The sequence below is a fragment of the Lotus japonicus genome, chromosome 4, assembly GCF_012489685.1.
Source record: "Lotus japonicus ecotype B-129 chromosome 4, LjGifu_v1.2".
Taxonomy (NCBI): Eukaryota; Viridiplantae; Streptophyta; class Magnoliopsida; order Fabales; family Fabaceae; genus Lotus; species Lotus japonicus.
Window position 1 is genome coordinate 18,420,924 of NC_080044.1, and position 13,928 is coordinate 18,434,851.

At 33.6% G+C, this 13,928-nt stretch overlaps 1 protein-coding gene across 1 annotated transcript; it reads left to right on the forward strand.

Annotated features, from left to right (window-relative positions):
• The first annotated feature begins 4,369 nt into the window (after window positions 1-4,369).
• On the forward strand, window positions 4,370-8,682 carry LOC130712410 (zinc finger CCCH domain-containing protein 68-like). The gene is made up of 4 exons (XM_057562244.1): window positions 4,370-4,429; window positions 6,704-6,901; window positions 7,003-7,127; window positions 7,224-8,682. Exons 1-4 carry the CDS (start codon window positions 4,370-4,372, stop codon window positions 8,680-8,682), a joined length of 1,842 nt encoding a protein of 613 aa, XP_057418227.1.
• Window positions 8,683-13,928: the final 5,246 nt, after the last annotated feature.

Genomic DNA, 13,928 nt, shown 5'->3' on the forward strand with positions numbered 1-13,928 from the left:
AAATTTAATAATTAAAATGCCCAAATTTCGGGTGAAAATTTAATAATTTTCTATAATAATAAAGATTTAGATCAATTATTTATCGTTGAAACAATTTGTACCATGATTTAAGGAAGTTAATTTTGAATTTAATTATTAATTATGAGTTTAAATAATATCTAAAAGATCATAATTAATTATGAGATAAAAATTAAATTTTGAAATTACTAAAAATTAAGAAAAATAAAATATGACATCATCAACCAATAAGAATAGTATGAGAGACAAAAAAAATGCAAGAAAGGGAAAGCATGAGGGGTGACACGTATAAGAGTTACTATTTTTGGTTTCAAAAATTGTATATGGTATAAGATTATAAACTGAAGACGGGTATGGACCCTTTCATTTGGGAGATTCTTTAACTATTTAATGACAAAATAAAAAATTTCCTCTAGCATAAACTAATTAATTAAATTTTTTTGAAAATTTGTTACAATGTGCTCCTTATTTGGATGAATATGATTCATTCACACTCCATGGGCATCTATATCTAATGAGGTAAGAAAGAAACGAGAGAAATGACATTTTTGAGAGATTTTTTCTTTACCGATACTACTTTTAAAATCTTTAAGATTCAATTGCAGTATAGCATAGGATTTTGTCGTATCCGCAGGGAATTGCTAACACAAATGCGATTCTCAAGTAAAATTACTCAAGCAATAGATTTCTGAAAGGTTGATGATTGTTTTGGTAGCCAAAGCACATGCAAATTAAATAAAGCGACGCAACGAGGACGGCACGGATCATCACTTTCGTCTTAGTTCCTCTTGTAAGCATAGCATCCATGTCTATGGATAGCTAAACTTTTCTTTGTTGGGATTGAGTGTAATACTTGACTTAAATGTATCCATCTTAGTTCTCTTTCATATGAATCTATTTTATCTCTTGACTTCAACGATATGATCTTGGTTTTAATTCTTGTTTTAGCTTGATCAACTAGAACATGATTTGAGATTTGGTATGTGAGTGAAAGCTACATATTTGAATTTGATTTAGGTTGTATCATCTAGTTTACCTGATTGCTAGACATAGGGTTAGGTTTACAAGTCGCTTAACATCCGTATTCGTTACGTATCTATGATTCTATATGAAAATTTATTCTTATCCATGATTCATCTACACCATTTCTACCCTACTTCATTGATTCCTCACATGAGTGGTTATCTATAACTCACTTTCCTAAACATTTTATTCCTCATGTGCATAGAAAAGCTAAATTATCTTTAAGCTTAGATGTTTAAGGGACTAACAAACCTAACTCTATTCCTAGCAATTGGATTTATTAGATGATTAACTCTAGGTCGGACTCTAGACGCTGTAGTTTCTGCTCTTACGCCGAATCAAGTGATATATTCTACGTGCGCAAACTAAAACATAGCATTAAGAATAAGAGAAAACCATTGAATCATGTAATAGAAACGATATTTTCATATAAAAATCAAGAAGAACAAATCATAGTTAAAGGCTACATCGAATTCTAACAAAGAAACTTAGTAACTCATATCCATAGATTGCTCACAAAGCTTAAAAGAGGAAAGGATATTTGAATGAAAGTATCAAAGAGAGTACAACTAACCCTCCTCCTACTAAAAAAAATACGAGTAATGAAGTGAAAATGTTATAAGGAAAATGCCAACCTTAAAAACTTTTGTGGTGTGGTACTCAAGTACTTGCGCATCACTGCAGTGAAAAGTGAAAAACATTGGGAAAGCTAGTGTGATGTGTCATATAGGAATTTGAGAATTGTGTCCATGCCAGCTAAGACTCAATGTAATAAAATATAGCACACCTCACTACCTGCTTAAATGAGTTTACTTCTTCTTCTTCTTACCATATACACTCAAGACTCAACCTCAATGATGCAAACTCAATATAAAACCACAAGGTTAGCCACCACTCTCCATACACAAACACATTGTTAGGGTTTTCATTTCTCTCTCATTTTCTCTCTGAAGTCCCATATATCAATTTTCCTCTCTCATCTGCTTTGCTCTGCTACATAACAACAATGTAATAACAAATAATATGAAGTTTTTTCTTGTTTTCATTTCAATTTTTCTGTCCTTTTTAGATTAACCTCTCTCTGCTGGATCCCATTTATATTGATTGATTTTTAGTTACTTGCTCATATATTTCATCTGAGTGTGCTAGCTTTTGTGTTTAACATGGAAGGGCCAAGGAAATCTAAAGGAGTTTTGTGGGCTAAAGGAAGCAAACCGTGTCATGTAATATGCAATAATCTTCTATCCAACTTCATTGTTTAAGAAAATTTTGTGTTTTTTGTTTTGTTTTAATTTTCTGTCGTTTATTGATCTTTCTGTTTCTCTATTCTTCAACATGAGATTTCTTTGTAATTTTTTTTACTCCTTTAATTTTCAATCTTTGTCTCTAACATCATCAGCTTTGGGAGAAACATGGGACACTACAGTCAAATAATAATGAAAGTACCATTAATAAATAATAATAACAAAATAGTAATAATTAAAATGCAAGAATAATAACAGCATGTTTTTTGTTTTCAAAATTATCCCCACAGATGTAAGTGGGTTGGATCTACCAATAATTATTTCTATATGCACCACCACAATTATATAGCAGATGTGTTGTATACCAAATGTGATAGACCTTAATAATAATAATAATAATAATAATAATAATAATAATAATAATAATAATAATAATAATAATAATAATAATAATAATAATAATAATAATAATAATAATAATAATAATAATAATAATAATAATAATAATAATAATAATAATAATAATAATAATAATAATAATAATAATAATAATAATAATAATAATAATAATAATAATAATAATAATAATAATAATAATAATAATAATAATAATAATAATAATAATAATAATAATAATAATAATAATAATAATAACAATAATAATAATAACAATAATAATAATAATAATAATAATAATTTACATTTTTCAGACTTTTGACTATGTCTAAAACTTGTAAATATCTCTTTTTATATTGTTATTGCAAGAATCTATAAATTTTGGATCTAGGGTTTTGCGCTGTTATAATGCGTAAGAGAGAAAATTTGTTTTGATAATGTTTTATACCTTTATCTAAGTATCTTGGGTGAAAGATCCTTTGTTATCAATAATATTGACTTTGAATTTTAATAATAATAATAATAATAATAATAATAATAATAATAATAATAATAAAACCAAAACCATCAAAGCATAGTAAAAAATATAAAAAATATTTTATGTATATTTTTATATAAGTAAAATTGACTTGACCATTAAATTAATAGAAATATTAATTGTTTATTAATAAAATTTTATGTAATTTACTATAATTTCAATTTTTTATTAATTTTTAATTTTAAAATTTATTCTTTTTATGTAATTTCAGATTAATTATTAATGGTAACTTGAGGAAAAATTAAAAATAATAATAATAACAAAAAGTAAAAATGACTTGACTTTTGCAGTAATAAAAATATTTCTTATTTATTAATAAATTTTAATTTTATTCATTATATGAATTGATAATTGTAAGAAATTCAATTTCCATATTTAAAATTCAATATTAATTAATTATCTTTGAGGGTTTTTTCAAATATAATAATAATAGTCACTAAAATCAAATTTACATTTACATAAATAAAAATATTTGTTAGTTATTAAAAAATTTGTAATATTATGTTAATTATTAATTACAAGTTGAAGAGTTTTTTTAAAAAAATAATAAAGTTAAACTAATTTTTCATTAAATTTTTAAATCATATAGAACAATATATATATATATATATATTAATTAAGTATATCTTAAATTATTATATCCATATATTTATTGGGGAGTGAATGGTCCAATTGGTCCCTGGAAATTTTGTATGCTGATAAGTTAATCCTAAAAGAAGAAATACCATAAATGTCAGTCTAGTTAATACTGGTTGGATCACGATTCAACTACGGTTGAACCAATGAACCTTGAACCAGAGTCCTTACCGGTTTGATCACCAGTCCGGTTTTAATAACCTTGATCCCTCCTCACTCAATATAAAAACCAATGTCAGCCACCACTATCCACACAAACACACTACTAGGGTTTTCATTTCTCTCTGATCATTTTCTCTGTGAATTCCCATATATCCATTTCCCTCTCTCATATGCACTTCTCTGCTGCGTAAGAACAATGTAAGAAAATATAATCCGAAGCTTTTGTTTATTTTCATTTCAATTTTTTCAATTGTCATATTAACCTCTCTTTGGATCCCATTTACAATGATTGATTTTTAGTTACTTGCTCAGATTCTTCATCTGAGTGTGCTAGCTAGCTTATGTGTTTAACATGGAGCGGCCAAGGAAATCTAAAGGGGTTTCGTTGGATAAACGAAGCAAAGAGTGTCAGGTAATGTGCAACAATCTTTATCTTTGACATTGTCAGCTTGGCAGAAACATATATGGGAAAATCCAAACAAATAGTAATAAAATTAATACTAATAAATAATAGTAGTAAAATTAATACTAATAAATAATAGTAGTAAAATTAATACTAATAAATAATAATAATAGTAATAATAATAATAATAATAATAATAAGAGTAAAGTACACTCACCCCCCTCAAGTTTTGTTAGAATAACACTCCACCCCATTCTTATCTAAAATCTACACCCCACCCCATTTTATATAGAGGCAAATTTAGTGACGAAAAATATTCTTCATTAATAATTAGTTATTATTTATATTGTTAATCAATAATTTCAAAAAATATTTTCAATATAATCCAATAAATATAAAAATGAAAACATCACAGTCCTCCTCATTCTCTCAATCGCGTTCTTCCTCCGTAAATTCACAATGCAAATTCTGCAATAGCACACATGACTGGTTGACAAACCATATCTCAAACATAATGAAACATGCTTGTGTTTTCATATTTGGTAATAATTCAATTTTAATCAAAATTATCTATTTATACCTCCAATTTTTAAAATTGGATTGTAGACCCAAAAAGCAACACAAATGAGTGAAGAAAATAGAGAAACAAAATTAAGAAATATGAAGTGGATCGGAGGTTACTAGAACCCAACGATGCGGTGGAGCACCGTTTTTAACAAAATCCAACATCTTAAACCAACAAAGCGTACGCTCACAACTTAAAGGGGTGAAGTTCACAACAAGTAGTTGAACAAGTGGCTTTGGGGATGTGCGATTCACGTTCTGGGGTTCAGGTCGCAACAAAACTTTGAGGCATGGTGGTGCCATGGGGTTTCACATTCTGGGATGGTTGTCGTCGTGTTAAAGGGAGCAAAGGTTTGGTGGTGACCGTTTGTGGTGAGAAATATGATTTGGAGATAAATGAGACGTGGACTTAACAGACAGAGTTGATGGTTTTTTTAAATTTAATTCAGTAAAATTATTTTCATAAATTGATGTATGATAGTGTATATGCATTTAATTTATTTAAATTTTAACTAATTAGTAATTATTTTTTATTAGTGACGAAAACATTTTCGTCATTAAATTTTGCCTTTATAAAAAATGGGGTGGAGTGTAGATTTTAAAAAACAATGGGGTGGAGTGTCATTCTTGCAAACATTGAGGGGGGTGAGTGTATTTTACTCTAATAATAATAAAATTAATACTAATAAATAATAGTAATAAAATTAATACTAATAAATAATAATAATAGTGATAATAATAATTTTATTATTATTTTTATCAATAATAAATTTTATTCTTTTTCATCAATAAAGTTCTTTTTTCAACTTTTTTTTTTATTATTATTATTATTGGTTTCTAAATTATCCCCACAGCTGCATTTTCTTCATATTAATATTGTGTTACACCTTGTTTATAATAATATTAATAATGATAATAATAATAATACTAATAATAAAAATAATAATATTGCTTGTCAAGAATTATAGAATTCTAGGGAAGTTGAATTCGTACCATTATGAAGTTGATTCCATGAAAATCCATGAATAATATAATTTCATATGTACACTTAAGTTCGGTTAAATTTATATAGTTTTTGCAGTTCGCATTCAATTGAATTAAATTATATTGTTTGATAAAGATAACCCTATTTTTCACAGCTCATTTGATATATTTGTTCTATGATTGGTATTTTTGGTGGCTCTCTTGATAAATACAAGACAACTTCACTAACTTGCTTAAAGGTTCTTAGCTAGAAAGATTAAAAGCTTCTCTATTTGGTTTTCTTGCTATTATTACTTTAATGTGGCACGGTAGCTGTAAAAAATTGTTCTGCTAACCAAGTATTAAGTTTTTCTTAGATTTTAGCTGAGACTGCTAGAAATCAAGCATTAAATTTTAAATTAAATATTCATATTTTTCTTAAATGTAAATCTGGCTTCTGGATTTGACAAATGAATTGCAATTATGTGAAGCTTTTCTCGCTCATTGTACAACAAGTATTGAGTCACGATTAGTTTTCAAAGCTTTTCTTTTCAAAGTAGCTCACTGCTCAACTAACTGATTGAAACAAAAACCAACAACAACAAACAACAAAAGTCTTATGCCACTTAGTGAAATCGGTTATTTGGATCACACTGCGTCACTATCACTAACCAATTGGAACATCTTAGTTTATTCTCTTTCTTGGTTTGTGCTTGGGAATTCTCATGAGACTAATACTAGTGAATGACCCAACAGGTAAAATATTTCTCATCTGATGATAGCCCTTCACAAATTGGCTGGAAATCGCAAGGCGGTAATCATCATCTTCAAGCAATGCCAACATCAATTTTAGATTATAGCACTAATGAATCTAATGATTCATATTTACCCCCTGGGTTTGAAAGTGGTCCTTTCCTAGACCAAACAATGGTTAAATGGGAATGTCCCCCACAGGCAAGTAACAATTATTTCCATATTATGCACTCTCAAGCTAATTGGTTTCTTTAGTTTCACATTCTCTTATAACTTTGTTTATTTCCTTACTTCTAATGCAGTTTGCTATTAGTCCTCATTGGTTTGTTAGAGCCGGTGAAGCAAGTGAGGAGAAAGATACTGAGAAGCTGAGAGAATTGAGAGTGATTGAAGCACATTATCCTCGTCCTTCTTCCATTCCACCAAGGTAAAGTGTCAAGTTAATTAAGAATTAAAGCTTTGTACTACTATACTTCATTTTTTCTTGTTCCTAACATTATTAACTTGGTATTTGGTTGTGTAGCCCTTTGGTTTCTTCGGATGTGGAAGAGGAAGATTATGATGATACCGCTACTCCTATAGTCTCACTCATTCCTATTGAGGAGACTGAGGATTATGATGATGATAACGCTTCTTCTGATATCGTCCCTCTCATTCCTATTGATGTCCAGGAGGAAGTGGCTATGGATATTTCGCCCGAACGCACAGTGTTAAATGCTCCCTCTGATATGCATTCACAGAAATTGCAGCGACAACATCTATCAGCAACAACAACTCCTCTTAGTTCCGGTTGTAACCCCTCCTCTTCTACTGTTTCTTTAGATGATGGTGGTGTAACCGACTTATCTAGGGTGTCTGCACAAGACTTAGCAACAGTTGCTGCTCTAATAGAAGCAATATTAAAGATCAATCAACGTGGAAGCTCAATTGATGTGGATCTACTTATCAAAATATTTAATAACCCCCAAATGGTTGAGAGATTGAGTACTGAAAATAGAATTCCACCACCCAATTTAAGAACTGATTCATCTTCAAACAATCCTCTGAGCATATCCACTTTTGGATTAAATCCTACTTTTCCATCAATTCCACTAATGCCATTGTCTACATCTCCACCTTGTGGTGTGGCAGCTTATTCTGGGACTACTCCACTAACAGGTGTTGCGAGTTTATTACCTTCTCCTGTGGTGATGCCTTCAGCTCCATCATTTACAATATTGAATCCTGCACCTAATAATCTGACAGCTCAGATCCCGGCTGCGATTTCATCATATTCAATGGCGAATTTCATGCATGATTCTTACCAGACGACAACTGATGCATCTACTCCATTGTCTTGGCCTGTGTGTGCACCAAATACTGCTGATCCTCAAATGCAGTTGTCTTGGCCTGCGTACACACCGTTCAAGCCTGCAACGGTTGTTAGTGAAAACATTCACAAGTCAAATGGAGTGCCTACTACAGTTTCCTTGAACATTCCTCCTCAGCAAGATATAGTTCAAGCATCATCATTATCCTCAGGGATTAAGCGAGCTGCATCATTCTCCATTTCTTCCAATGGACAAAGCTCGGTTCAATTCTCTTCCACAACCGAGAAGTACCTGAATACTTTTGGGACTCAAACCACTGCTAGAACAACAACCAAACTACATGCTTCTCAATCTAATACAAGTTCTTCAGGAAGTGCTGCTGCAAGGGATGATGGGGACTATTATAAGAACCTAGTTAGGAGACGTGATGAAGCTAGGCAAGTTAAGCAGGATAGTAGGAGCTCCTTCCGAGAGTCAAAATCAGCGGCACAAGACATTAGACACCAAGAACCAGAGAGACACAGAAGCGAGAAAGCTGCATGCATATACTATAACAGCCCAAGGGGGTGCAGAAATGGTGCCCAATGCCGCTTTCGACATCATGTTTCAAGTCGGAGGGATGCTGATAACAACGTCCGAGGGAGTAGTTATCTCAAAAAATTGAGACTATAGGAGGATAATCAATTTTGAGGAGAGCATGTTTGATATGGTTTTAGTTTGCAGTAATTCACAGTTGGGAAAAAAGTTTCAGGGTTCTTTGACGCTCATAGTTGGTTGGTTTTGGAGAAAAGGTCTATTAATTTTTGCAGTTTAAGGAGATTTGTGTGATCTTTGTTCAAGTGACGTGAGATGGTGGTCCATCCATGGAGTCAATAATAGAAGGGTTCATTCCTTTTTCTTTGATTTGCTAAGGTTTGTCACAATTTTTTAAATTTCTAGTCAGTTATTTATAGTTTAAATAACAAATTGATGAGGGCATTGAACCCTCTCATTTTTAAATAATTAAGTGATGACATTTTCTTTTGGGTTAAATTCAACTGACAATATAAATGTCTTTGAAGATTTTGAATATCTAAACTTATTTTCAATAAATAGTTTTTTATGTGCCTCTTCTTTTATTGATATCCATGATGCCATAGTTAAGAATCTTAGATTTCGGTTTAATCAGTTTAGTGAACTTGTCAATTAATGGTAAATATATTCAGGTACATAAAATATATGCAACATTCACGTGCATGAAAATAAATCTGGTAATACTGCATGGTTGTTGCTCTATCATTGAAAAAGGCATAAAGCTCACTCTTGTATAAGATGTGAAATAACCACTTAGGAGTGGTAGAACATATCATGCTTGAAATGGAATATAATTGAATGTTGTGCAACGTGTGGTCTGACATTAGAGCAATAATGTACTTTAAATAGATGTTTAAGTGCATGTTTGGGGTATATCACATTAACGTATGTTACTACATTGGAATTACGGGGAAAAAGTATATACATGCTTGAGTAAATGATATTCATCCAAAGATAAATTCTGACACTTGGATTGAGAAATGAAGAAAAGAGTGAGAAGTTATTTATGTGATATATAATAGAAAAAAGAAATAGATTAGAAAAATTGGGCGTTTAAGTGAGAAAATCTCGTTATAACAGTGATAAATAAAAATGACCACAATTCCTGTGCTTTTCTCTACTAAATTACTTGCCTATTGTTTACACCAAATTTTGGTAAAACAAATAGAGAATCCAAAATTTGGTGAAAACACTATTAATTAACATTTGATTCAAGAAACTCTGGAAGATCCGGCGCGCCTAGAGAACTTGGGCAATATCAAGAAGGTGTTTTGAAAGGGTTTTGGTACATTCGTACTAAATTTTTCTTATATTTTCATTTTACTCGCTTTTCTCTATGTCTAGCTCTCTATTTCTATCACATCATATGAACGAGTCTTTTATGTCAAAAGCCAAGGGATAGATGGATTTTGTAATAGGACACAAATATAAAATATTTTCATGGCACCATAAATTAATTGGTAGAGGAAGGTTAACATTCTGAGGGGACTTTCGAATGAATGGAGATGGATTGAGGATCCACCAACTGTTAAGGAAGATGGGTTGTGATCCATTAGTTGTTTAAAAGGAAATGTAAACCAATTTTTTAGAGGACAGTTTCGAAGACATATCTTGGAGTGGTCTTCGACTTGATGGGCCCCAGTTTAAATCAATTAATTGTCAGGATAATAAGATTTTTACGACAAGGTTTGACTTGGGGGAAATTATATGTGTGGTGTGAGACTATGAAGGAGATAAAAGCTCGGGGAAAAATGGGTTTAATTTTCTCTTCATTAAATTCTTCCGGCATGTGCTAAAATCAAACGTATTGAGAGTGCTTGAGGATTTCTACAAAAATGGTGTAAGGCCTATGGTAGGAACTCTTCTTTTATTACCTTAGTTCCTAAAGATTGATAATCCTTCTGAGTTGAATGAGTTCAGATCGATTTTTCTCATTGGCTGCATGTCTTAATGCAGTATGGTGCGGTGCTCCAAATTGATGTCGGGTCCAAAAGTGAACTTTTTAAAAGTAAATTAGTGGGTTTATATATATATATATATATATATATATATATATTGTTAAGTGATAGAGACACCCTTTACAGACTTGATTTTCACAAATAGTGTTTACTGTTGGGAGAGTCACGGCGAGGACCCATGGGTCAAGGCCGAGAGGAGACACCAAGGAGATCTGGACACCACATCTTAACCCAAAACCTTAAGGCATTAGGTTTATGGGTCACATCTCTTATAAACTCTTCCTCCCACCTTGACTTCTCGGATGTGGGACTTGACTCCAACACTTGATTCCAACAATCTCCCCCTCAAAAGTGAGTCCTTCAACCACATCACCCATGGTCCTCCCGTCTGCGGAAGCTATCCACCTTGCACCGCCGTTCGCTGCCAACGGAACCCGCCGCCTAGCCACACTGCTAGGAAGACTTTCGACACAAGGAGCCGTCATGGTCCCACGAACCATCGGCTCTGATACCACTTGTTGGGAGAGTCACGGCGAGGACCCATGGGCCAAGGCCGAGAGGAGACACCAAGGAGATCTGGACACCCCATCTTAACCCAAAACCTTAAGGCATTAGGTTTATGGGTGACATCTCTTATAAACTCTTCCTCCCACCTTGACTTCTCTGATGTGGGACTTGACTCCAACACTTGATTCCAACAAATATGTTGACCAAGACTGTTACAGCTGATAAGCTGAGGCTTTGCATTGCCTCAGCTGACCTTCGAGGATAATTGAAGACGAAGGCGCTACACTAGGTGGAGAGCAGATTAGCTTATTGGTTACAAGAAGTTACTACAATTAGACTCCAAGTGGGAGAATTGTTATGTTATGTAGTCTATTTGTCGTCCCACATCGCTTATGTAGTTTATTTGTAAGTCCCACATCGCTTAGAATAAGGAGGAGGTTGACTTACTCCTACTATATATAAGCACCTCATTGTAAGCATTACACACACCAAAGAAATATTACTACCTAGTGTAGCCGTGGACGTAGGTACACACATTGTGTTCCGAACCACGTTAAAAACTCCTGTGTTATATTTCTTTCTCTCTTCTCTCTTTTCTTTTATTGCTCCCAACAACTGGTATCAAGAGCTTTAGGTTTGTGGGATAGATCCTCAGTTTAGAGGACGAAGTGGGAGCAATGGCGCTAGAAGAAGGGAAGGTGAAGATCGAGAGGTTCGATGGCAGAGACTTCGGGTTTTGGAAGATGCAGATGGAGGACTATCTGTACCAAAAGAAGTTGTATCAACCCTTGACAGGGAAGAAGCCAAACGATATGAAGCAGGAAGACTGGGATCTGTTAGATCGACAGGCCCTTGGTGTGATCAGATTGACGTTATCCAAAAATGTTGCCTTCAACATTGTGAGTGAGAAGACTACTGCAGATCTGATGAAGGCATTATCAAATATGTACGAGAAGTCATCTGCCGCCAATAAAGTACATCTGATACGACGTCTATTCAATCTCAGAATGGGAGAAGGTAACTCTGTAACTGAACACATTAATAGCTTTAATACAATTATTTCGCAGCTATCGTCAGTGAAGATTACCTTTGACGACGAATTGATGGCCTTGAGTCTGTTACAATCCTTACCGGATAGTTGGGCTGCAACTGTCACTGCGGTTAGTAACTCCGCAAGGGATAACAAGCTGAAGTTTGATGACATCAGAGACCTGATCTTAAGCGAAGATATTCGCAGGAAAGATTCAGGAGAGTCTTCAAACACTTCCGGTTCAGCATTGAATACTGAAAGTAGAGGAAGAGGTAGCCAGAAGAGTCACAATCAAAGCCAAGGCCGAGGCAGATCAAAATCAAGAGGCAGAAGTCAGACAAGAGTCAGAAATGACATCACTTGCTGGAATTGTGACAAAAAATGTCACTTCACCAATCAATGCAAAGCCCCAAGAAAAAAGAAGAATTACCAAAAGAGGCAAGATGATGATGAATCTGCTAATGCAGCAACTGAGGAAGTAGCAGACGCATTAATTTGCAGCTTGGATAGTCCTGTTGGTTCATGGGTTATTGATTCAGGTGCATCTTTTCATACTATTCCTTCAAAAGAATTATTATCTAAATATATATGTGGAAAGTTTGGAAAGGTTTATCTTGCAGATGGAAAACCACTTGATATTGTGGGAAGAGGTGATATTGATATCAGATCCTCTAATGGAACTCTCTGGACATTGCATAATGTCAGACATGTCCCTGGAATAAAGAGAAATTTGATCTCTATAGGCCAGTTGGATGATGAGGGTTATCACACCACTTTTGGAGGTGGAGCTTGGAAGGTGACGAAAGGCAATCTGGTTGTAGCTCGAGGAAAGAAACGAGGCTCCCTTTATATGGTTGCAGAGGAGGACATGATAGCAGTAACTGAAGCTGTCAATAGCTCATCTATATGGCATCAAAGACTTGGACACATGAGTGAAAAAGGAATGAAGATCATGGCATCAAAGGGTAAGGTGTCAAATTTGAAGCATGTTGATCTTGGTGTTTGTGAGCATTGCATTTTGGGGAAACAGAGAAAGGTTTCTCAAAAGCAGACAAGAAATCAAAATCAGAAAAGCTCGAATTGGTGCATACAGATGTGTGGGGTCCAGCCCCAGTGAAATCTCTTGGAGGCTCAGCTATTATGTCACCTTCATAGATGACCCAACAAGAAAGGTATGGGTTTATTTTCTCAAAAATAAATCTGATGTGTTTTCTGTGTTTAAAAGGTGGAAAACAGAAGTTGAAAATCAGACAGGCTTGAAGATTAAGAGTCTGAAATCTGATAATGGCGGGGAGTATGACAGCCAGGAGTTCAAAAAGTTTTGTTCAGAAAATGGGATCAGAATGATCAAGACAATACCAGGTACACCTGAGCAAAATGGTGTCGCGGAAAGAATGAACAGGACCTTGAACGAAAGGGCTAGATGTATGCGAATCCAGTCCGGGTTGCCAAAAATGTTTTGGGCAGATGCCATTAATACAGCAGCTTACCTGATAAATCGAGGACCATCTGTTCCCTTGGATTATCAGTTGCCTGAAGAGGTATGGTCTGGTAAGGAGGTAAGTCTTTCACATTTGAAAGTCTTCGGTTGTGTCTCTTATGTTCTTATAGACTCCGATAGAAGAGACAAATTGGACCCCAAGACCATAAAATGTTTCTTTATTGGCTATGGGTCTGATATGTATGGCTACAGGTTTTGGGATGAACAAAACAGGAAAATCATTAGAAGCAGAAATGTTACTTTTAATGAAAGTGTGCTTTATAAAGACAGGTCTTCTGCAGAATCTATGAGTTCAAGTAAACAGTTGGAACTTTCTGAAAGAGTGGCATTGGAAGAAATTTCAGAAAGT

Bases quoted from the DNA above. Each gene is read 5' to 3' on its own strand.
- LOC130712410 (XM_057562244.1), top strand. From the start codon at position 4,370: ATGGAGCGGCCAAGGAAATCTAAAGGGGTTTCGTTGGATAAACGAAGC. The intron at 4,430-6,703 runs GTAATGTGCAAC...ATGACCCAACAG, and splicing joins AACGAAGCAAAGAGTGTCAG to GTAAAATATTTCTCATCTGA. The intron at 7,128-7,223 runs GTAAAGTGTCAA...TTGGTTGTGTAG, and splicing joins CCTTCTTCCATTCCACCAAG to CCCTTTGGTTTCTTCGGATG.